The sequence below is a fragment of the Anarrhichthys ocellatus genome, unplaced genomic scaffold (genome assembly GCF_004355925.1).
Source record: "Anarrhichthys ocellatus isolate YVR2014 unplaced genomic scaffold, GSC_Weel_1.0 scaffold24, whole genome shotgun sequence".
Classification (NCBI taxonomy): Eukaryota; Metazoa; Chordata; class Actinopteri; order Perciformes; family Anarhichadidae; genus Anarrhichthys; species Anarrhichthys ocellatus.
In genome coordinates, this window is record NW_022280054.1 from 2,964,338 (window position 1) to 2,989,785 (window position 25,448).

The window sequence follows — 25,448 nt, forward strand, 5'->3', positions numbered from 1 at the left end:
CCCCCCCCCCCCCCCCCCCCCCCCCCCCCCCCCCCCCTGCCTTTTTCCACACACGCAGCTGGTTAATGCTCTGCATTTGCCCCAGTAGCCCACACCAAATCATCATCGTGCACACTGATTTTGTTTACACACATGAACAGTACATAGTGACTGTACTTGTGTCTACCTCACATCATTTTGACTGTAGCGGTTTAATTAGAAGCCAAGGATTATAAACTCACGAGAAATGACATTCTGTTTTCCAGTATGGGGAGATTAATGCATATGGCCTGTGTACAGAGAAGAGTACGATTCAGGTTCCCTGAAATGTCTAAAGATATGTTTTGGTACCCAAAGGTAAAGCTTTTAAATCAGTCCTTGTAAATGTAAAATGTGAAAAACAAGATGGGATGCCTGTGGCACTTTTGGGGATATTATGGCATTCATGTGTAAATGTTGAAATACCAGATTTCATGTTTTAAGCCTCCAGATATTGCTGTCTGTCACTATTTTTGTCTCTGCCTCTCTTACTGTCACTCTGTTTATCTGTCTGTCTCTTCCCATTTCCATGTCTTTCTGTCTCTGTGTGAAAGTCTGTTATATGACTATCAATTCCTCCCGCACGCTTTTAAACTCTCATTGGCAGGATCTATTGGATTTTTCTATATGTGCATCACGTTAGGCATATTAAACATGGACAAATGTATTTGGCCTTGAGAAGGTTTCATTAACGCATGTAGGTTCAGGTTCCCTTGAGACAGTAGAAGCGCTGGCTCAGGCCACTATCTGTTTAGAGGTTGAGATAGTCAGCATGTGCATCCATTAACGTCTGGCTGAAGAGGGCCTTTTTTTAAATGACTCAGATTCTTCAAGAAAGCCTGTACTTTACTTTCTTGGATAGCACTGGCTGACTGACTTGCTCTCTTGCCGTCTCCTTTCCCTTCTCAATCCTTATTTTACCCTCCATCCCCTCTCTGTTTTCTGTCAGTGTGCCAGATCATGTCGAAAGGCGTTGTGGCAGTCCTCGGCCCCTCTGCCAGTCCGGCCTCCAACTCCATCATCAGCAATATCTGTGGAGAGAAGGAGGTGAGTTTATGCATCCAACTGGCCTGCAGCTGCGGGCCCATGTTGCTCACAGTGCAAGCAGAAATACAGAGTTTGGAAATATGCTTGTTAGCAACTGTGTGGTTTATCAGAGATTGAGGGGCAATGAAATCCAACTTGTTAGTGAAATGATTGCGAAAAGGGTTGACTTTCTCCCTTTTCACTAGGCCCATGATTCAGAACATGTAAAATGTCGGTGGGCTGCTAAATTAATAATTTTCATTCCGAATTGTTTTGGAATTAGGTGTATAAAGGACACACTCTTCTTTAGTTTGTTTTATGGGTTCATAGCATTTGTTGTTGTTGTTCTGCCTGGGATGTTGTGATACATCAGCTGCTCATTCAAGGAAAGTGTAATGAGGTTTGCCTCATTATGTCCTCTTAGCAGGGAGGGGCTGGGCACTGTTGAGATGTAGTAGGAAATAAAACCTGAATGAGTGGATTTGGCTTCGGAGCTTGACTCCATGCAAATGGATCCCAGTTGGACGCTAATTGGCTTGTCTGAACTCTGACATGGTGTGTTATGCTGTCTGATGTCAAGAGACAGAGCGCATTATACAAAACCATAAACCAGATCAGAATCAATTATAAATCTGAAAAATGTGTCTGTGATGGTTTTACTGCAGTGCTTTGGGATGTTTATTACATTTGATACACTTTGTTTACACTATTTGTAGAAAACTCTTTAGATTATGAAAGTGAATGCACAGTGATAGCTTCTCTATTATCTACCGTGTACGAACTTCTGCAGGTTTTTAAAACTACCTGCCACCTTTCTTTCAGTTCACCGATCATTTTCACTCGTGTTGTTCTGATATTCCCCGTGCTGTAATTGGATTTGGTCCACAGAGAAGACGCCTTTTTAACTGCATGAATTTGGTCAGCATGACAATTAGAGGAAGTACCATTACCCTTCGAGTCTCTATAATTGTCTTCTGGTACAGTACAGCCTGTCTTTCTAATGAGACATCAGTCTGTTGTAGTAGTAGACAGACCAGGACTCCCTGCTGCTAAAAGTCTCTGGCGGCATTGGCTTGTGGGGCTGACTGCTTTGAAACACTGACTATGATAATAACACCTTATGAATATAAAAGAACCCATAAAGAGAAAAAATGCATTTTGAGTTGTGAGTGTAAGTGATACATACCGTATAGTCTCCAAGGAGTTGATACTAACCCTAAAGATTCACAGTTTCCCCAAATGTTCTTTTATGCACTAGTGAATAAGGCAATACTTTGGATGACCAGAATACTTCAAAGCTCAGCCTGTCTTCCATATTTGCCACAGATAGAAGGATTATAAGATCTGCTGTCATGTTAAGTTACTCTTTGTCCTTTCCCACGTATCACGTACACTTCTTTAAGCAGTCATTTGCATCCAGCCTTGGCCAGTACTGACACCAAAGTCTGAATTGTATGTAGTGTTCTAATAACTTCTAATAATTGAGTACTGCTGCAATATCTGGAGAACAGCATGCAATATCTTACCACACATAACTTTACAGCTTCGTAAAAACATTTGCACAGGGCGTTTGATATTATTTGATGTTGGGTTCAAGTATTTTTTGAAGGGTATGACACCTACGAGTTTTACATCGAGAGCTGCACTCCATTGTCAAGCGCAGCTATTCAGCTCTTTCCCTTTCGTGTTTGTATTCTTATTTTCTAATCCATCTTTTGTGAAACACTGAATTCTGACTTTTCTGTAAAATACATTTTTATTTTAACAATAACAATGTTGTGATACATTTATCACAGCTGGAACTAGCTTTCAACAATTTGAACGCTCATCAACATATTTAACATTATTTTTTAAATGTTACAGTACAATGTGCATATTCTGTCAAATTAAAATAGGCAGAGACGATCACATAAAGAAATCTTTGTCTGCTGCATCTGTCTACTTCAAAATGACAGAGTGCCCCGACTCCCCTGTTAATGTCTGATACTTTAAATTAGGATTTTAATCTAGCTATAATATTGTATCTAAAACTGCATAGACCATAATTGAATGCTTTGGACTAGGGTCCCCCAGGAACCCAATACATTGGTATTTAAAATTATTATTTAAAAAGCACTGATTAAAACAAATTAAAACAATGACATGGAGTCATTAGAAACAAATTGATGACAGTCGTGAAAAATTGTAATGACAAAATAAAGATATAAGATCTGAAACAAATGATACCTCAGTTGGTAGGATGAGGGTTAAAAACTGTTGGTTAGTGTAGTAAAAGTATTAGGTAGTATTAAATGGACATACTAATACTTTGTAAAGTACCTCAAATTTGTCCTGGAGTAAATGTTCTTCCAATTCCATCATTGCCTTTTGCATATATAGTCAATCTTAATAAACAACTAGACAGTACTGAGCATTTTAGCCGATAAGCAAGTCATCCATGCAGGTTCTGTGAAAAGTGTTTCTTCTTTGATTTAGTTGGAATGTATATAGTTTAATGTGCTGTGACATGTTTCTCACCTAAGAGTTACAACAGGAAAAACTTATTACAGTTTCAAAGGACACCGCTTCCTTCTTCTTTCACCACCAATAAAAGAACGAGAACACACTGAATATCTGAGCCTTTTGAAGTGGAGAGAACATATACTCTATAGTGATGTTGGCAATGCTCTTAAAATGCTGTCAACCAAATTCACTCCCAACATACGTTAATACTTCTAACGTTAGTTTACTAGATCTGCAGCTTTCACATAAACAGAGTTGGTGGTGTTGCCCCAAACATTTATAATCACATGGTATTAGATGAGATGTTGAGTCCACCCACAGTGCAGGATGAGTCATAAAAGATATTCAGTCACTTTACAGGAAGAAATGTGGAATTCTGATATGAAAAAACACAAATACATTTTTGGACACATAATTGTCTTGACAATAGACATCAAATACAAACACCCAGGGGAAAACCTTCAGAATAATGTACGTTGATCCTCTATAAAATGCATTAAGAACAATTTTTAGGTTGACAGGAAATTCATGGAATAGTCGAGCCCAATGGTTAACAGTTGTGGTCATCAGGACCCTGCTGGTTTTCATTCTAGTCATCAAGACGAGGACTATTGAATACCTGGAAGGCACAGTAGGAAAACCAGCAGTCGTAGCAGTTTTGTTTCCTGAGGATCAGGATTAAAAACTGACAGTCTAAGTCAGTGGTCTTTACCAGGATGCTATTTAGAGCCGAGTGTGCAGATTTTGATTCCAACCAAACGGAACATCAGCTGATTTCACTGATTAGGTCCCCAATCTCAGACTTGAGGTGTACAAATCAGGGAAGTCAGCTCCTGGTGTGTGTGTGTGTGTGTGTGTGTGTGTGTGTGTGTGTGTGTGTTTTGTTTAGCAGACAAGGTCACATTGCTCTTGTCATGATCACTCTGAAGGGGATGACTGGGTAATGGCCCTGGTCACCATGGCCTAGGCCCTTTTACAGACAATGTTACAACATTATGCATGCTCATGTTGTCTCAGCCATCCAGACCAGTGGGCAGGCTTTAAATAATGAATAACAACTGTTACCTGCATCAAAATGTCTGGACAGGATCACAACCGTTTCAGAGCAACGGGTGTTGAAGTTAACTGGTATTTGTGTTTGCTCATAGTAACTTACGTAAATGGTTGCAGTAGATAAACACTGATGTGTGATGAACAGAGTAACACTCAAGCACAGAGATCACACAGCAGAGACTGAATGTTGTAAAAATAAAAGGCAACAGGCATCCAGCAGAATTTACACGCATACTAAAGAGTCAAAAACAAAAGACTAATAATGTAACGAGCTATTCACAGAAGACACAAAAACAGGTTTGAGGAATCGCACCTGAACCGGAGAGTTTGACTGAGGAAATGACTGAGGCTGAAACAAAGACGATCTGACACTGAGACGGGGACGCACAGCGTTTAAATATACTGGGAGGTGCAGGTAATTAGACACAGGAGGGTTCCAATCAAGGGCAGGGCAGACAGTCACACAGGCGGGAAAACAGACAAGGGCAGGAAGTGAAGTGAACACAGGACACAAGAGGCAGAGAAAGTCTAAATAAAACAGAAAAAACAACGAAACAAAACCCAAAACCGTGACATGATGAGTATGTATTTAGGATTAATTGAAGGCTTTTATGAAGACACCTACATGATCCGATTGTGTTTTTAACAGCTGCCGTCACTACGAGCAACCATTGTCGCATCTACAGAGTCACAGGGTAACACAGTTACTTGTTGAACTGAAACAACCTGCCGCGTCGATGGCTGCAAGCTACTGTATGTAACGTGTTGACTATCACTAACTGGACTGATCAGAAATCCTTGTGTTTGTAGCGCCCACTTTTAAACTAAATACAGTCCGAGTCATGGTATTTGACGTCGTGTAAATGACCACAGATAACATACTTTTAAGGATCTAGTGACTTGTATGCTCGTTATTTCTCGCTGGTGTAACATTACATGTTAGGTTTCTCCAACAAATATAAGTATATATCTGGCCACTAAATATTAGGCCTCTTGCCAATGTATTCTACCCGCTCAGTCAATTTGTTTAGGTTACATTTGCGATATTTAGTGGTGAATGTATTTTATAGCTTGACAAGCTATTGGGCTGAACCATACTTCCATTGACAAACTGCGTGTGCACACTTGCGTACATCATCATTGTTTCGAAATTGTAGAAGGGTCTATCAGTGGTAGGGTGTTGTTACTAACAAAACAGCACATCATGACACATTACCCACAATAACTGTGGCATTACGATACAGGAGATCCTGTCAAGCACAATGTAAACACAATTAGGATGAAACAGCAGATATTAATCATATAGTCTTTTTATTTATTGCATTATGAAGTGTTTTTAGTTAAAGGGTTTATTCGCATTAGACTTTTTACTTTACAAGTCTAAGTCCAGCAATCAAAATCTTACTTATCTAAAAGTATTAGCATCAAAATATACTTGTCGAAATTACCAAAGATAAAAGTACTCATTGTGCAGAATCACCCATTTCAGAATTATATATCACTGGATTATATTTAGGGATGCATTAATGTTTACATTACTTTTATGTTGCTGTTGGTAAAAGTGGATCGCATGTGTATATCATAATGTATTAGTTGATTATCTTTTGTGTAGATAATGTAATTCTAAGTAAGTAGTAACTAAAGGTATTCAAAAAATGTAGTAGGGCAAAAAGTAAAATATAGTGTTGTGGAGCAGAAGTTGAAAGTAGCGTAAAATAATATAAACTTGTACTCAGCAGGCTGGTGTATGCTAACAGGTACTCGTGCCTAATGTTACCTTTCAACGCCTGTCACAGAAAAAGCATCCAAAGCAGAAGAACAAACCCAAATGGAGTCCTGTTGTCATCTGACATTATTAAGAGGTTTATAAGCAAAACAGACATGTCTTTTTGCACCAAAGTCACTTCATAAAGCGACCATAAATGTTTTTTTAATCATATTTGATGGAAGTGGTTCTTTATTAGACAACTCAAAATAGAAAATAAGTGTAATTGTGGTTTGGTCTGTGATACTATATCTGTCCATAAATGGTGAAAACAGGTCACCCTGAACTGTAAGAGCTTGAGAAGGATGTGTGTGTGTGTGTGTGTGTGTGTGTGTGTGTGTGTGTGTGTGTGTGTGTGTGTGTGTGTGTGTGTGTGTGTGTGTGTGTGTGGCGCGCACACAATACTTTGACCATCTAATCCCTCACTGTGAGCGTGAGGCCACAGATGTTGGCACTCCGGTGGATGGTTGCCTGGGACACTGGCAGCAATATTGCAGCTGACAGACCCCACTAGGTGTTGAGCACATCATCTACCAGTCCCCATCAATCACTCCCCGGGCTCCACTGCTGCTGCAGAGGCTACTTCCACCGGGGTGACACGGGAGTGGGTCTGAGCCCATCTGGGTTTCACAGTAATAGTGACTAATATAAAAACAGCTACTGCAGAGAAGGGGTTGACAATGTGCATCATGTTGGTAGTCTGTTTTCATCTTGTGCATCGTGGCAAGCAAACCTTGGGGTCAGGATTAGGAGGAAGGCTAGATTAATATGGACTAATGAGAAACATTAACTGGAGCTTTGGCTGAGAGGCTCCTGCTGCTTTACAGGTGCTCGTCCGCTGGCTGCTGCAGCCCGCCAGAATAGCTGGAGTGTGCACTGCAGTGTTCTTCTTAGTGCTTTGTTTCCTGTGAATCCTCCTGTTGTGGCTTTGTTTCCTGAAAAGAAATATGATTCTTATTTATAAGTAATGACTTAGATATGAAGGAATAGACCAAGGACATATCACCCCCCATTCAGAATGGTGCAAGGCTCCATTGGCAATCTACTTCTCGTTATTTCCATACAAAGCCTTGGACTAAGCTTGTTTTGCCATTAGCCAACAGAAAGCTTTCAAACTAAATTGAGTAAATGTCAGTGATGAAAATGTGCCAAATATTTAATCTGAATTCCGTTTTTATCCCACTGCTTTTAGCCACCTTCAGCTCAGTTTAAATGCTATTGTTTTACCCATAACTTCCTCTCTATCCAAAAAGGATGAAACAGTAGCTTTGTGTCTGCTAAAGAGGGGAAACACAGTCCGCAATGATTCAAACGTGTAAGAAGAGGTCATGAATATGAATGTCCTGTCGGATGTCCAGGGGTTGTTTTAGGCTTGTAAAGCCATCTGCTTTCAACAGAAAGATTACAAACCTGCATTTCGGTCGGGTGGTGGTACTCAGGTTGGATTTAAAGGTGAACTTGGGGGTCCACCGGGCAAACAAAGAGCTCGTTGGATTGAGGTTGGGGGTCAGTTGTATAGCTCAAGCCCTGGAGACAGACAATAATGAGAGATTTGTGCTTTCATACACACACAGACGCATACACACAGAAACCCACATAGGCAATTCCTACCCACTTTTACCTAGAAAATGCTTTGAATAATCAGAAAAGTGCTTGCAACTCTAGCATCAGTTATGTCCAGCTGTTCAAGTGCTCCATCATTTTTGCTTTTACGGTTCTCTGTGTTTTTCTCTTTCCTTTACTTCGTCGCAGACACTCTCCCCATTTCATTTTCCGCCCCTTTCTCTCCTGTCTACTCCGATATAGTGTTTTTGCTGCTTCGTGAGCACCAGTGTTTGAGGTAACGCTGAAAGGCTCATTCAGTCCCAGTAAAAATGAATCTGTTGCCTTCCTTTCTGAGTTTAATTCCAAGATTTGGAGTCAATCGTATTTCTTGAGATTACTTTATTAGCAGGCAAATGAACTCTGTAGGACTGCCCCACATGGCCAGACAGAAGCAACTGTTGAAAAGGGCCATCAGACAAAGCTGAGGCAGAGTTGATTGCCCGTGAATGGATACTGAAAAAAATTGAAAACCTTCCTTCATGCTCTCAAAGAAAAGGATTTTGCAGGTCCAGTGCTTCATAGTCATTATCGTGAGGCATTCATGAGCTCACTCACTTTTCCCACAGATCTGTGTTCATTTGCTCGTCCAGTCACATGCCCAGACACTCAGCCTGCTGTGTTTGCCTTCAGTGTGTGTGTGGAGCTGTCCAAACTGATTTAAATGGGTTCGTTGTCCAGTAGCTCAGTGCTACACATGGCGTGGAATTGCATTTTGTGACTTGAAAAGCCAACTAGCCAAACCAGCAAATCCTCTTTGGCGAGAGACCATTTACACGGTTGCTGTGCTCTCTTTAGACCATCTCCCATTCAGACACTGCACCACGGTTGTTCACAGCGAAGCCAGTACACCACATTATCCTGTTCATGTACAGCCAACTACTGCTCAGCTTTGGTCTCACACATGTGGACACCAGTATCATCCAAATGTTGCACCTGTTCTGTAGTACCCAGTAAAAGGAGAGTACAGATTGATTTTTTTTTTTTGTGATTTTTTTTCTACCTTGATGACCATGCTCATTGTCTTATTGTGATAACCATTTGCACTGATGAAAAAAAAAAAATACCCTGCCTGGTTAGATCATGTAAACTAATTAGTCTGTTAAGATGGCAAAAATAGAATACATGTTCCTGTCACATTTTAAAAATGTAACTTGTAATAGGTGATCCATTAATGAATAGTTTCATGGTAATATAAACTGCAGCAGTGAAGGAAAACACTGCAACTAAATATTGTGAGTTGAAAATAATTAAATATTAATTAAATCCTTTGATTCTTGATTGGTTGATAATTTCATTAGCTGCAAATTTCATGCACTGTTGCACATCATTGCATGATATAGTTTTAATTTTCTTTTAATCAGCAATCACTGTGTTTAAAGTTTTATCAGCTACAGAATAGCTTTATTTAGCTTCAGGCAATGCAATCTCCAGCAATTCAAGTAACTTTGTTTAAAATAACCAAAATGATCCTTTAACACCAACTGGTGCTTTGTTTACGTGTGTTAATGTCTAACAGATTGCTACATGGATTAGCAGGACGGATTCTTTCCCAACTAACGTGCTTAAGCAAAGTTCAGTTCCACTCGCTTTTTCTACAGCTTTTAACGGCACATCATTCCTTCACGATAACTGCAGGTGGTGTATAAAAAGCTACTAAGTGGACCTTGAATTACGATTTCTTATTGTGTTTTTTGTAAACTTTGTAATGCTGTTTCTGCAAATGTCAGTGTTATTTGTGATAAAAAAGAGGACTAAGCATCATTTTATTTGTCTTTCTTTATCTCTCATGAATATTCTACAGGATTTTGCCACAATGGGTAGCTACAGTAAACCACAAAGAAACACAAAACATTTTTCCAGGAGAGCTGAATTTGTGTCCCACGCAAAACTAAAAGTAAGCGTTTTCAATAGTCGCTGGTCAGGTGACTCATTTTTCACTCGTTGGTGCCGTGAGTCGGTATTAATTAGGAAGTGAGGTTGGTGCCATGTGAGTTAAGTTAACATCAACCATGCTCTTTTCCTAAACCTAACTAAGTGGTTTTGTTGCCTGACCTTAATCTCTGTGAAGACAGAAGTTTATTTTGAAAGGACACCATACCTAGCGAATCAATCTCCAATGCCAACGGGCACCAACCATGCGGCACTATGCTATTTGACCAGTTTGGAGTGAGAATGTGTTGGAAATTCAACAAGATGTGCCAAACACCACAATGACTGTTCGTTGTCTTTTCCCCTGCTGAAAATGCTACTTTTTTTTTTCTTAAACTGAGGAGAATCTTCACACAGAGCATTAATGAACAACCTTCGTTCTTCTGTCGATATTGCAAACACCTGCCCTTTGCTGCTTTGATTTACACTATTCTCCTCTTTCTTATTTACTTCTCTCCTTCCCTTTCACCCTACTGTAGTTTTAACCAATTTCCACCCTCTCTACCTTTGTCCCTCCTCTAATATCTGCTATTACTGACCTTACACAAGCCTCAGCTCTCATCACTGTCTTTGTTCTTATCCTAACCTCTTTCTTTCTTCTTTTCTTTTCTCTCCTGTCGCCTCGTGTTCCTTATTTTCTCATTTCACCTCCTCCACCTGTCTCTTTCCTGTCATTTCCGTTCTCCAACTTTTACTCAGACACAAGCTATAGAAGACTACCAGGTCAAGATCTGCCATTGTTAAGAAAACGAATAGAAAGTAGTATTCAGAAGCCTGCTCCCTCTCTCTCTTTCTGCCACTCCCTATAATCACCCTCCATCATGCTGAATCTCAAGTGCGTAGTGGTATTAGTTTGGCTGCGTCAGTCTTGTTCTGCTCAGGGGGTCAGTGTATGGTTCAGTTCTCCACTGTAATTGGGCTTTAAAGCCACTATATGTAAACTCAAACGCTTTCCAGGCAAAATAAACGTTGTGTTGTCAGCAAGTGACATATGTCATTAATTAAGCTGAGATGATTGCATTTTTCTCAGTGCAGTAACATCGGCAAGAGGAACACCCACATCACTGCGATATATATAGTACGTTTTGGAAAATGTAGGTTGCAGCTTGCCTATTCATTCTGTAGCAGTGCAGGAGCAGTAAGGCCTCTGAAATCTCAATAGCATTTCTGCATTTCTTAGACACTCACAGCTTAGTATTCTTTGAGATTCCCCACAAAGACATGTGAAGACATGAAATGCAATGCAAATTAGCTTTTTATTGCTACTTTCAACACAATATGACATTAGCCTGAAGCTAAATGCAGTTCACGTCCCAACACTCAGGGTTTCACCCATTCATTTAAACCTTTTTTAAGCTCCACTCGACATGCGTTATCATCATTAGGGTTCATTAGGATCCAAAGAAAGGAGCAATCAAATTTGTCCTCCAGTGTTTTTTAAAAGATACAAAGACTTCCTCCGTTTAGATTCAATTTTTATTTTAGCTTTGTGTGTGTATTTGTATCTGCCTGCCTGTGTCTGTGTGGTGGAATGTTTTCGGAATTCAATCTTAGACTCAGGAGTGACAGTAAAAACAGGTTTTATGGCAAGTACTCTGCTGAAGAAGTTTCAGAAGTGGAGATGCATCATCCCTCTCACATTTACATCCCTTTTTTGGAAGGGCTTTACTGTTTGCCTCAAACTAGAGTTTCTAAACTTCTAGTGCTACTTAGTGACAGGTCAGTAGATTTTCTATGGCTGCTCCCTTTAGTGTCATTTCAAAATTCTCAGTGTAATAAAGTAGACAATTTAATCTTCCTAGTGTGAAGAGGATCACGTGGGGAGTGCTTGATAGGGCGAGAAAATTAAAGCTAAATAAAAGTCAAGTCAGTCTTAATCATCTTCAGGGTCACATTGACAAACAGCCACGCCCTCATACGTATTTTAAACTGTCATTCAGTAAATGGCCACATTTATTCAAAGACATACATAATCTCTCAGTAGAAGACATGCACAGTTTGTTGCACATTTATTAAATGTATTGCATACTGAAGCGTCTTTTTAGTACCTCAAGCTACAGTAACCACAGCACCAGGCATAAAATGGCACATGATTCATAATTAGTTTAATTCAGATGATGACGAATTCATAATGACACCATAACTCTTTTTTTTTAAGGTTTGTTTTGGTGCCTGTGCATACAAGTGCCCAAATCTGCATCATTTGATTCAAAGAATGTGGGTGTGAAGTTGAGTCTCTCTCTGCACAGGATTCTTATCTGTTCAGTCTGCTTGCAAACAAAACGCAGGTGCCTCTCCTGTCTCTGCCTGATCATAATTAGAGGATCACAGCTGTCGTCTGCACCTCTGCTGACCCTTTTCTCACAACACTATTGATCTGTCTTGTCAGGGCCGCACCAGCAGAACCGCCATGTGCATATCCAAATCCACTGTCATGGATTGCTCATCCTTTTCTGCCAGCTGCTCACTGAATTAATGCTCTGCCATTTTCCCTCTCTGAAGTGAAACTAAAGAATATTTCAGTCTTTTGTCTTCCTATTTACATGTTTGTCTTTTACTAAAAGGCCAAGATTTGTTGGCTAACTGTTTGCCAATCTTGTTGTGTCAAGTTGAGCTCTGTTTTGTTTGAGTAGTGTAAGTCAAATATTTGGCTATATTCCCAGAACTGGACTAAGTCCACTGTTAGATTGTAAACAAATAATGAAAAAAACACATATCCAATTAAAGCTCTCTATTGAAAATTCTGGATGCAACGATAAAAAAACATTTTTTTCCAAGCTTGATAAGCACAGATAGCATTGACTTTGTGGGCATTTAAGAGAATATTTACGGGTAAATGTTTCTTTATTTAATCAGGAGGCTTGAATCAGCTCCCCAAATCAAATGAGTGGTTTCTGTCTTTATCGTCACTGCTTACAATACTACCAGCACAGCTAGCAGCCAAACAGGGGAAAAGCAATTCTTTCTTTTTCTCAGAGACATTTTGCTCTGAAATAGGGCAGTGGAGCAGGGAACAGGACTCTCTGGAGGACAGGAACATTTTTTCTCTCTGAACTGGCTGATCAATGAGATAGAGAGCTTGTGGTCAATGTACCACTATTCTAAAAGGCACCATGGGATCCGCAGCCCGCTTCATCTTTATCACTGGTCTGCTACTGCTCTGACCGCAGGGACCTGATGCAGGATCATTACTACCACAAATAGAGATCTGGCTTCACGGACAGAGACTGGTATGAGCCGGAGGCCTGAGATGGAAATTGTTGGTTGGGCCACGTTGACACTCTCTGGTGTCTCATCTCTTCCCTTTCTGTCCCAAAAGATTTCCCTGTCTTTTCTAAATGCCAACAGCTGGTCTCCCAAATCCCCCATAAACCTTTTGGTTCGAAAGGGGATCAGGTAGACATAATAGACTACCACCTGCCCTCCTCCATCTCCTTCCACCCTGTAAAACCTTGCCAACTCCACTCTGGCATTCCAGCCTTGGCATCACACTTGCTGACTGATGGACAATGTCTCCAAAAGCATCTGCTCTCTAATGCTCAGTAGCCAACATAATTATTTGGTTTGCAGTATGTTACATCCAGCCATGATTCATACTATGTGTTGTGCTATTGGTTGGTTTTCTACAACTGATGATCCCCAAACTAATATTCTGCGTCCACTTTTTGATGGTAAACAAACTGTTCCCCGTCTGGCCTCTGCAGAGCTTGTATTCTGCTCACTGAGACTAAATGGCCGCTGTCCACTTGGCTGCAGCGGTGATGTTTTTTTAGGACAGTTAAAAGTCTTTCTGCCAAGCATGTGTTGTATGCTAATTGATAGCAAGGTCAACGTGCGATAATGTAAATGAGTCACTTCAAACATGACTGACGAACAGCACTAATGCTAGCTTTCCCTCAGCCGTGCCTAGCACGTTCCAAGACCATTCAAAGTATGCTTAGTCCAAGCCAACAGATGTAGTTGCTCATTATGTCTCTGCTCTCCATATGGCACTATTGCACATCCACCTCGCCTTCACCTCCTCTCACTCGGACCCCCTCCCGGTAGGCTCGTATTAGGTTCACAGCGGACAGGTAGCAGAATGACTTGGACACTTGTCAGCTCAACAACCGAGGCAACCCAAAGCTTGTTGTACTGGATGGAGGGGAAATTGGCTTTCACCTTCACTCCAGCTCAGAGCAACGGTCTCCTAACTAATGCCTGGTCGGATTTGAAACTACCCTTCTCGAATGTAACCTTGAATTTCCCATTGAAGAGGGGTTATCGGAGGTTATTGGTAAGCTTATACAAAGCAACGAAAAAACCCTGGCTGTCTCCAACAAGCAGCTAACAGTGGTTTGGGGAACTAAACAGGTTTGTTTAGTTCCTTGTTTTATTAGCTAATCTAAGCAAATCAGAGTGCGGTCTCAGTGTAATTAAGGCAAGTATATTGTAGGCACATTAAAATTGGGTTGAGGTGTTTTTTCTGCCAAACAAAGGGGCCTCCTTTCCCCCCACTGCTCAATCTGTGTGTGTGTGTGTGTGTGTTACTTGTGCAAAGCCTGTGTCCTGTGAGAGCTTCCTCATTAAACGCCTGTCAAACCTCTGTCTGCAGACCTGCCAGCCTTTCTGTCACACTGCAGGAAACACACACACATACACATACAGTATACGGACAAGAGCACAGAGAGTGAGCAGACTCCTTTTGTGTCATACACACACTCTAAAAACACAAGGGACAGAGTTGTACCTTTTGTGGTTGTGCTGTACAAAAAGGTACAACTCTGTCCCGTGTGTTTTTTGTCATTACTGGGGCTGAGTATCGTTTGAACATTTTCAAGTCATGGTGACAATATGCTTCCTGGACAACACTAAACAGTTTTACATCTGCTTTTAACAATTTAGTCCAAAATGTAACAAGATTATTGTTTAAATTTGGGAATCATGTTGACAAAATATCTAATCATAGAATAAGTAAATAATACTTAGTCCTGCGCATGCCCAATTTAAATGGGACACTGCATCGCAGAGGCATCTGATACTTGATGCTAGAGATATAAGCAATTTTAGTTGCCGTCCAAAAAGTCCAATACTAATCATTACCTAATGACTACAGCATAAACAACTTTTATGACTTACTTAATAGCGAATAAGTACTGTATCTTCTAAATAATGAATGAGAGCCACAATAACCTGCTTTAACTTGAAATGTATTTGTAGCCCACAGAGACCCATCAATAACAAAGCTAACTGCTGATGTTGTTATTAAATCCCCTGAAACTGTATGTCAAGAGAAATAAACCAATAAAGTGGGGAACATGAGACAGATTGTCTCCAAGACAACAGAATCAAATTCCAAAACTGCTAAATTCAATGAGACCATTTAATGAGTGCTGATTGTAACCATTCGCCATTCCTCACTCTCCGTTTATGTTATTACGTGTGTTTACCTTTTCCCCTTTTCCTGCCCTGCACACAGTTTCCCCCGTCTCAGCCGCTATGTCGCTCACTTCATTGCTCTCTTCTTCTGTCAGTCAGACTGTCAGTTTATCTCGATCCTTCTCTATGTTCCCTCTCTTTCTTTGTCTTTCACTTGCACTCAGTCTCCCTGTCCTCCCCCTCCCTTCGTCATAACCGGGTTATTTAGTTTTATTTACAGTGAAGCGTACCGGATTATTAAAAGAGGAGCGGTTACCTTGGGCTTTTTTGTTTGCCTGAGATTTCCCTCCCCTCACAATTTTCGGATGTAATTAGTTTCACTCCCACACCAATAGACTGCCTTGAGCAGATGCTTTTTAAAGACACTTCCATCTCATTTTGAATTACAGCTCGTTTACTAGTATTTACAAGTTGTTTACATTGTCTCTAATAATTGTCTGTGCTTTAGCCGAATAGAAAAACTTACCTGGCTTCAACTGCTGTCTCTACTGATAATGTTGCAATTTGCGACAAGAATATTTGTACAGAATGGAGGGCATATTAATATTCTGAAAGCTTTTAACTCAGTCACATGCATGTACAATAACACCAATGATTAGGGAAATATGTTTATTGTGTTAGACTGCCTTTTGATTTTGTTGAAAAATAGTAACTGTTGATCAGGAGTCACTAAAATGCCGGACCACCGTCCGTGTTGTATCTGGACCCAGACCTAAAACCGATAGATAATTGAGAATTATTAATTTTTTGATGGAAGGCTTTAACCGGCGCTGCTTTTCTTGCCTTTACTGCACTCGTTCAGCGATCCAGGAAACACACGGACCAATTACATGCGTTGTAAATCATCTGGTGCTACTCGGCCAATCGAATGTGTGTATTACGCTAATTATCACCCTCGAATCGAGTGAGATAAACACACACACGGCAGAGACGGGGAGAGAGAACCAACAGTTGGAGAGAACGCTGTATATATATGGCACTTAAATCATCGCGCAAGTTAGACATTATTGTGATGTTCCAGACCTTTGCATGAGGAAATTCTCTCGAACTGGACCTCGTTGAATTTTAATTGCTGTAGATGGTAGGAAGATGAAGCCAGTAAAGAACTGTGAGCATGCAAAAAAATATAGCCGTTTATAACATTTTAAGCGTCATTAATTGCACAGTTAAAACTGCAGGAAACTCAACATTGACATATCATCACCATTAAAAGTTATTATGATGAACGTGTTCGCAAAAGGTTGTTTTAACGTCAATCAGGCACGGAGCAATATTCATTTGAAGATATGTTTCTGGCTTGATGATTATTGGTCCAATATTCACTCTCCTTCTAGCTCTGTTTTCGGTTGCCAACTCCTGATAAAAACATCTGGCTCGTTATCGAATAAATTTGCTGTCACATTCTCCCGCTATAGACGCTAGCATTGTCTGCCATTTTGTGCTGGGCAGGTTACACACATTTATTTTTTTAAACGATACTGATTAGTGCAGCTTTAACAGTTACCACAGACAGAGTGCCATTGTCCATAACAGTAAATCAGAAAGTCATAATGTGTGATCAGATGAGCCAGTGTGCCATGTAATTGACTGAGTGGTTAGTACCAAGGATTGCTGGCGTAGCAAACGTGTGTTTCCTGCAAAGCTGCACTCAAAGTGATGCAGCTGTTCGGTTCAGAGTCTTTGAAACTGTGACCTTCAAAGACACATGTGGGTACGATTTTCCCTTTTTAGTTTTGGGGAAATTGACCAGCAGAGTAACTGATACTAGCTGTTGCTTGCAGATAAAAAGTCTGGCAAGCGACTTTGATGTGGCAGACAACTTGCTGCTAGTAATGTGGAGATTGATTTTCTTTGCTTCGAGAATCCCTGTTTTAACTCGAGTCTTGATTCAAAACACTTTGTCACTTCACCACATGAGGAGCCGTGACTGCCACAGTTTAACAAGCAATTAATCATAGTGCTCCAACTAGGGGAAACTGTCTTAAGGCGTGATCTATAGATAATGTCCTCTCTTCCCAGGCCTTGCTGTAGGCTATGTTGAGCTCCCTTGTCGATGCCAAATGCCAACAGTTAAGTTTATAATACAGTGGGAATAATTATGTTTTGGGGGAAATGATGATTATGTCTAGTTAAATATTTGTGAGTTAAGGCTACATGCCGTGGAAAGAATCAAGTAATTCCCCTGAGATGCCGACATTTGTAGCAGTAGGGTCCAATAGGATGGAAAAGGACAAAGTGTGTGTGTGTGTGTGTGTGTGTGTGTGTGTGTGTGTGTGTGTGTGTGTGTGTGTGTGTGTGTGTGTGTGTGTGAATATCCGTGAATTTGTGTAAGCTGCTTTCTAAGCCCCCCGCTGCCTCAGATACAGACTATCGAAGCGTGTCAGGTTTCTAAGTGAAAGGGGTCGGGCAGCACCAGTCTGCTGTGCTGAAAAGGAAAGAGAGCGCATGGGAAAAGGGGACAAGTGGGGAAAAAAAGAGTAAACAATCTAGGCAACCCAGAAAAACAGCAGAGAAGGAGGCAAAAATGAGAAAATGGTAGTGAGAAATTGTACAAATGCAATAGGGAAGATGAAGGACACACCTGAAGAGGGGCACATTTCCCCAGTGGGCTGGTCGGCTATTACCCAGGTTTTAGGACTCCTTGAGAAGACTCAATGGCATTCCAGCACGGGGCTGTCAGTATTGGCCTCCCCTCCATCCATCCAGACACCTAGGGACTCCATTACACCCTGATGGGCAGGGATGGAAAACCAACCAAGGGGATATGGGGACGAGGGGGGAAAGCAATGTATGGTACGTTGGGAACCACACAGACAGGCAATCTGCCCTGATGTAGAGGCTCCCTTCCTTGTCCCTCCTCTCGGCCCGAGCATGTCCTCCCGCATCCCCTTCAAGCCCCACTGTGCTCTACTGCATGCCTTGGCAGCTTACCGACCCGACACCTGCCACACTCATTCGCACACTCCCTCTACCCGTTTTTCCCCCCTCCCGGGCTCACTATAAGCCCTGGCAGCATGTATCCATTCACATCAACTCATGAAGAACTGAAGCAGAGATGGATTTCAGTGGAGGGAAATAGATGGGAGACTTGTTTGAATTGGGGTGGAATGTAATTTATGATTTTCCTGAAGTTCAGCATTTGTTGATGGCTCCAGTCCGGATTGGTTGCTCAGGTCACGTTGAAGGCTGCAAGGTTAGCTGCAGTGTACTTAGCCTCCCTTCTGACAGCGCAGACCTGCCTGTGCTTGACATACCTGTTAGTGTAGTGGGGGTGGTATGATAAATTCATTAGATGCGGCTAAGGAATACAGATATTTATATAGCTACAGCAAATCTATGCTGTGAAAACACGGCAATCACTCTAAAGATTGTGTGCCTCACAATGGGGCTCGGATAGAAGTATTTTGTTTATTTATTGATTCTTACTGAAGGCTTGGCTGGCTTTCTTTTACTTACTCCTTCTGTCTGTAAATGTCTAAGCGTAGAATTAATTCGTTCTCCTTCTGTAGGTAACTCTGCCAGCACTTTCGCCATTGTTTGCACTGTTATCGCTGATAGACATTAAGAGGCAATCACAATGCTCTGAATCTCAGATCTTGCATCTTCAATAGTTCATATTCAGTGTAATTTAAATGGTATTGTTTATTATTGAGCAGCATGTGAGGATGTTTTAAAATGTAGAGTATCTGTTCTCAGGTTTTTGGACTGTGATACATTATAGTCTAGCTGCCCCCTTTTGAGTTTAACAATGACCCTGTGGCTGAGATGCTGACTTAGACCTTAAAGAGTGGTTGAGGTTTTTTACAATCATTTTAGGTTAAAAGTGTAGAAAGATTTAGCAGCTTTACACACAGTTCCCAAATTGTAGGACAATGCAGCAGGACGATGATCCTCCCAATGCATGCATGGTTATTGTAAGGTTAGTCGTGTGACCTCAGCTTAACATGGCTCAAGAGTTCAGTCAGGCAATGAACACAAATTATATGACAAAAATGATTCATTTTGATACTTTTATGTACCTATTTAAATATATGTTTGTTCGTCCAATTCTTATCATCTGATATGGATGTAACTACCCTTAAATTACATCCGAGTCTCCGCACTTTAACCTTCTTGTAACCATTTTATGTTTATGTGCTGGAGTAAAAAGCCAATTCTCCCAATTATGATACATGGAAAAGTCCTTGTAAAGTAACAGCTAACAGTTTTAAATGTGTTTGACTATCTGAGTGGGATGAACAGGAAATGTGTCGACCCGTTTCGTGATCATATTAACATCCCCAATGAAACTTTATTGTGTAATATTCCTAAGCACCAGATTTCATCCCCAAAATATAACAGATATTATGTTGCTGTGATATTTGGTGCGTGTTCACATTTGTTCGAACGGTTCCAGCTCAAACACACAGCTTAAAGGTGCTCCACAGTGAGCCGGGTAAACATGTTTTGTAACAGTGGGTGAGGGGGTGTTGTACTGAAGATTTCTCTAACAAGGGCTTGTTCGTGTGGGTGAAACAAAAATATGTTTTTAGATCCATGCTCGTACTTCACATGAGCCACTGAAAATATATGTATTCTGAATATGCACACTGCGGCAGACCACTTAGGTTATCCTTGCTTGTTATTCATTATAAAAGGTTAAAAGGATTTTCCTGGCAGTTTTTCTCACTATTTGTTATTTTGCAATTTACGCTTTTCTCTTGTTGTGATTTCTTTTTGAGGTTGTCCTGTCTGCAGACGTCAGCTGCATTTTTTTAAACATGAACATTACTGCGAAATGCCGATCTACTGCAATTGATTATATGGTAGTCTGACGTCAGCGTTTCTGTGCAGGTGCCCTATGTCAAGGTGGCTCCGGAGGACATTCTGAAGGTTCAGTACCCCCGGTTCACCACGCTGGACCTGAGGCCAACCAACACCGACATTAGCCTGGCTGTGGCCGGCCTTCTCACCTTCTTTAACGGCACCACAGCCTGCCTCATCTGTGCACAGGCTGACTGTGAGTAGAGGATTCACACCGTCACAACAAAATACACAATCATACACACCTGGGGAGAATGTGCCAAACAAAGTGCAAACATTTTTGTTTAGTGTCTGCTATCCTTTAACACATGTTGGCACACACAAACCTATCGCACGCACGCCGACTGTGTTCTAACAGATGCGTTGCTTATCAACATCTCACCCTGTGACATGCTCCCTTGTGAAGCAGCTGCTGCTCTCCACAGTTAGAACTGCCTCACAGCAACCCGCCCGACGTCTGCGTCCCAAAATAATTCACAGTCACATCACTCTTTTTCAACATCTTCATCATGCATGAATTAAAATAATGATAGAGCATGTTAAGCTGTGTCATGTATAGTCTGTCTTCAACTTTCAATCTCATCTGTGTACACTCTTTAAACACCGCCTGCTGATGATGAAAACACATCTTTAAGACAGAGAATAATGAATGGGGATGAAGTTCGCAGCTGTATCCACCAGTGATCTGACCGCCTCCTCGGCAAAGGTGCTCGTTAGATTCTAAAGATACTAAACTGAATGACCTTAAAAAAAAACCTTAAAAAATCTGCTCGAGGGAAGTTATTTTCGTAAATAGAGAGGAAGATTAAATCACGGCCTGTTCCCACCCTCTTGCAGTCCAGCAAGCACTAATTACAACTCCCTAGACAAAGGCAGCGTGACCCTGAGTGGCACCAGCTAACCTTTTTCCTAATCAGCACAAGGCTTTGAAGAAAGGAAATAGGCTTGAGACATCAACCATGTGTCAGACAGCCCAGAGATAGCAATGAGCCACTGTGAACCGCCCGTCCTGCCTATCTTAACTCTCAGTTCTTCTGCCTTTCAACTTCCTCTTTGAGTCTCGTTTTATTTATAACCTTTAAGAAGAGATGTGTCCCTTAGAGTTTTGTGTATTGAACCTAAACTTGTGGGTTTTTAGAGAACAGTCTGTTACAGTAAGTGTATGCAAATGTGAGGCTACCTTTTTTTGAAACAATGTTTCCACTCTTTTGCTGGTTTGGGCACAAAGTGTGTGACTGTTTGCAATGGGCCCATTGCTTGGCCCCCAGAAGTGCTGCTTTCAGTGTTGTTAAGAACCGTCAAGTACAACTACATACACACAGACAGACAGAACTTCCTTGCTTAATAGTTAGATTTGCCAAAGATAGCATTCTGTTATGCGGAAATTGAAAAACTAACTTACTCAAAGAAGATACTATATATCTAATGGAAGTTTAACCAAACCCTACTACATAACCCATTATAACTGCAAGGATCGAGAATATATCATGAGTTGTTTTCCCTCTAGGTGCGTCTGTACCTGTCAGTCATTCTTCCAATTCAGGGCTCAGATGTTGTTTCTGTGATATTTATCCAACCCAGAGTTGATTAATACAGCTCTGGCAAGCTTTTAGGCACCCTCTGACTTCAATATTGGTGAGTTTGGAGAAAAGAAACAGATTTTAACATGACCTTTTTTTCTTCCCTTGGATGTGTGTGGGTGTGCAGGTTAGTGGTGAGGTTCTTACTTTGTGTGAGAGGGCTAAGAGAAGACTGGAAAGGAAATTAAATGAAATGAAATGAAAAGAAATGAAATGAAATGAGGGAAGATGAGAGGTAGATAGATGGAACCAAGAGGAGTCCGAAATGAGAGAGAAGAGGAGAGGATCTGATTCGCCAGAGGTGAAATGTAGTGATTGGGGTGAGGAGAGGGGAGGAGGTAACTACGCTGGAATTATACATTGGCAACAAGAGGGAGACAGTCCAGGAAATGACGCGGTTGTATTGATTGCACTCTCTCATGTGACCCTCATTCATTCAATAGAAAATGCGGCAAATGGCAGCATGCCTGGATTTGTGTGTGTGTGTGTGTGTGTGTGTGTGTGTGTGTGTGTGTGTGTGTGAGTAAAGGTCTGTATTCGTCAATATCATCAGCTGAAACCCATCCGACTTTGGCTCTGGCTTGCTCAGCTCCACCGTCCCCGTCAGCTCACGCAGTCATTTTGTTGGTTGGCAGCCTGCTGTCGGTGGCTCGTCCACATGTGCCGGCCTCATTAATCACCCAAGCCAGTGACAGCCTAATAGAGCGTGGCCAATTCATGAATATTTTCAGGCGGGAGTGGAGGTGGAGTGGAGGTGGAGCCATGCCCAAAGGCACTGTGCACACCAGGACGGACATTAATCTAGCAAACCTCCACTATCCACGGTGACGTGTGTAGTAGCAGCCGCAGCACTATAAGTCTGGCCCAGAATACGGTCCAGGTGGTTGAATTTTTAGGCCTGCTGGGTGGCCCCGCATGTTGTGTGGCTATAGCTTTTTGTAAATGAAATGACACACGTAAAAATGCACACAAACTCGCACGGGACTCACCTGCATGCACAAACGTACACTATGTAAACCAAATGCATTCACATGCATGCTGTTCCCACTCTCACATGCACTGTGCTAAAGGAGTGCACTTTCATTAGTGAGGTGATTGGTGCAGCTGTCAGCAAGCTCAAAGGGAACATCCAATGAACTCTGACTGGAGCTGCAGTGCAGGTCGAGGATTTCTTAGTTCAAGAAAACAGTAGGCCTCAAATGCTTGCAAAGCATTTTTCCACCTTTGATCAGCCCTGTTGGATACCAGGGTTTGACATTTCAGCTCACTGCTCCGTTCCACTGCAGCTACAGCAGAAAACACTTTCCTTACTTGTTGTATCAGGTTTTTACTACAATCTGTTTGTTTTCATTGTACTTGTACATTGTGCCTTATGCTAATTGCTCTTTTTTTTCTGGTGATGATTGCATGTCCATGTCATCTTATAAATTACAATTCTCCATTACTCACTATTTCTAGGGTTGACCTATTGCCTAATCCTTATTTCTATGTGGTATTAACATTTCTAACCTATAATCAGCGTTAGTCAGGCGGAAGAAAAAAGACATCTTAATAACTTGTGACCAGGGTTGTATATTGAGGTGTAAGAATGACAGAAACGTAGTAATTACAGGGGATGGTGGTAATACTACATAATTACTTTGATAATTGTAATTGCGCTGTGGCTACAAATGATCCTGATGTAGAAGGCATTGATGGCAGTAATCAAAGTGATGGTGGTGGTTCTAGGAGAAGCCGCACTTTGTAGTTTTCAAAGCTTTTCACTAAAAAGATGAAAGACAGTTGGCTCTCCTGCTGCTCTTTTTTTTAATAAGTTGACATAGTAAAATTGACAGTTTGGATTCGTGGACAGTGGGTGGATTTTTTTTTGCACAGAGCTGCAAGTGTGCAGTATGTTTCTTTACAGTAAAATGCAAAGCCTATACCTATTCTGACAAAAGGGATTCAGGCTGATTTCTCACCTGCGTCAATGTAATATATATTTTTTTATCAAAAGACGCATCAAGAGACGTCTCCTGATAATCATGAACAGTAGTCTAGAGGAGGGTCTCACGTGACAATGACCACTGACAGTAGTGATGTCAGTAACCCACCTTGAAACACGGACCCAGTCTCGTGTACCATGCTTTGTTTGTTGTTTTTGCCAAGTTATCGCCATTTTAATCTATTCAACCAATGTGTTTATGATTAAATTGTTTACGAGAACACAAAATTGTTTTCAAGAACACAAGGTTCTTTATAGGTATAGTCTCTCCAAGTACCATGATTGACGCATTTAACTTTAAAATGTACAACATTTTATTCTGGGGGAGCATGCCTCCGGATACCCTAAGCGGGTCGAGGTCCACCCACCACAGTCTCACAAAATCCTGTGGGAAACACGTGTGTAGCCTTGTCTTTTGTTGCAGAGTTTCGTTAATAATCAGAGCAATAAAAGGAATTTGGTGATTATCATCACCTAAACATAAATCTGTGCCTATGCACCACCGTGTGACAGGGGGATTATAGTCAGAATTGATGGTTGAAGTTTTATGGTTAATTGGTTTATGAGAAGGGGAATATGCTCAGACATACTTTGAATGCTTTGACACATGATCTTGTCCACAACATTTAAAGTTATGCCCCCAACGGTGACAAAGTCATAAAAGTATCTTTTACTCTCAGCTCAAGGCTAAATCTTGAGTCATAATAATGTACAGCTGCCATCTGGGCTTTTGGATCTGTGTTAAAATGTGTCTGTGAATGAAGGTTTCATTGTACATAATTCCCCTACTGTACACCTGTCAAGTAACTCATATTCCACTGCCGTATTTTCACAGGTTAATGCTTTTAAACTGCTGGTGTCTCTGTTTTGTGGCAGTATTTGCTTTGGGGTACTTTGTCTGCAAAACAACTGCGTGTGTGTGTATCCGTGGTGTGTGTGTGTGTGTGTGTGTGTGATCTTGCAGGTACCCTGTGGTAACATAATGTGAAAGGTGTATGAGTGGTTACCTGACTTGATTACTTATTTGTGTGCCTGAAAGAGAGTCAGCGGTATGATTCATCCATGCTTTTGAGGTAGCGTGGTATAGCTAACACACTAAGTTTAATACTTGGGAGGATCCTCTTTGATATAAGGCATTCCCTAGATTCAAACCTTAAACCTTAACTTTCACTATTGTCTTAAAGTTATAATCCTTAAAGAGTAACTTAAAACCTGGCCTGGTCCATCAACAACTGTAGTGTGATGAGGTTCCGACGACGCTGTTGGTCAGGACAGCTTTATCCGCTGTAACTGCGGCACGAGAGCAGTGCAGAGTGGCGGCTGTGAGCTAACCAGTCGTGACAATTTGTCCTAATTCTCAAGGTTTTAAACTTCAGAGACAGAGGTACTGTACAAGCACACACGCACACATACAGCCTCAAATTCTGTGGAAAAGAAGAGACTTTACAGCACAACATGCACACAGTCCCACAGAACTTGTTTTTTCTCTGCACAGGGAAATATACAAGTGCAACTAAGGAAGAGATTTTTCTCATTCAGCTGCCTGTTTTTCATTTGATTGAAACTGGTTCACCAGAACAAACAGTGCAGGAGCAACATGGCTGCTGTAAAGTACCCTAGTGAAAAAAAGATTCTGACTCCCCTTTGAATGTTGTGCAGCCAGAACTCCAAAGGGAATACAAGCTTTTCTTCTGTGTGTCACTCTATTTGCGTGGGAATGTGTGTGTGTGTGTGTGTGTGTGTGTGTGTGTGTGTGTGTGTGTGT

At 41.2% G+C, this 25,448-nt stretch overlaps 1 protein-coding gene across 3 annotated transcripts in view; it reads left to right on the forward strand.

Annotated features, from left to right (window-relative positions):
* The window catches only part of grik4 (glutamate receptor, ionotropic, kainate 4), a 254,553-nt gene that overhangs the window by 154,396 nt on the left and 74,709 nt on the right, over positions 1–25,448 (forward strand). For all 3 annotated transcript variants that reach the window (XM_031860591.1, XM_031860593.1, XM_031860592.1), the window contains 2 exons: positions 968–1,065; positions 20,150–20,315. In XM_031860591.1, the coding sequence (XP_031716451.1) occupies positions 968–1,065; positions 20,150–20,315 (264 nt within the window). The remainder of the gene's footprint in view (positions 1–967; positions 1,066–20,149; positions 20,316–25,448) is intronic.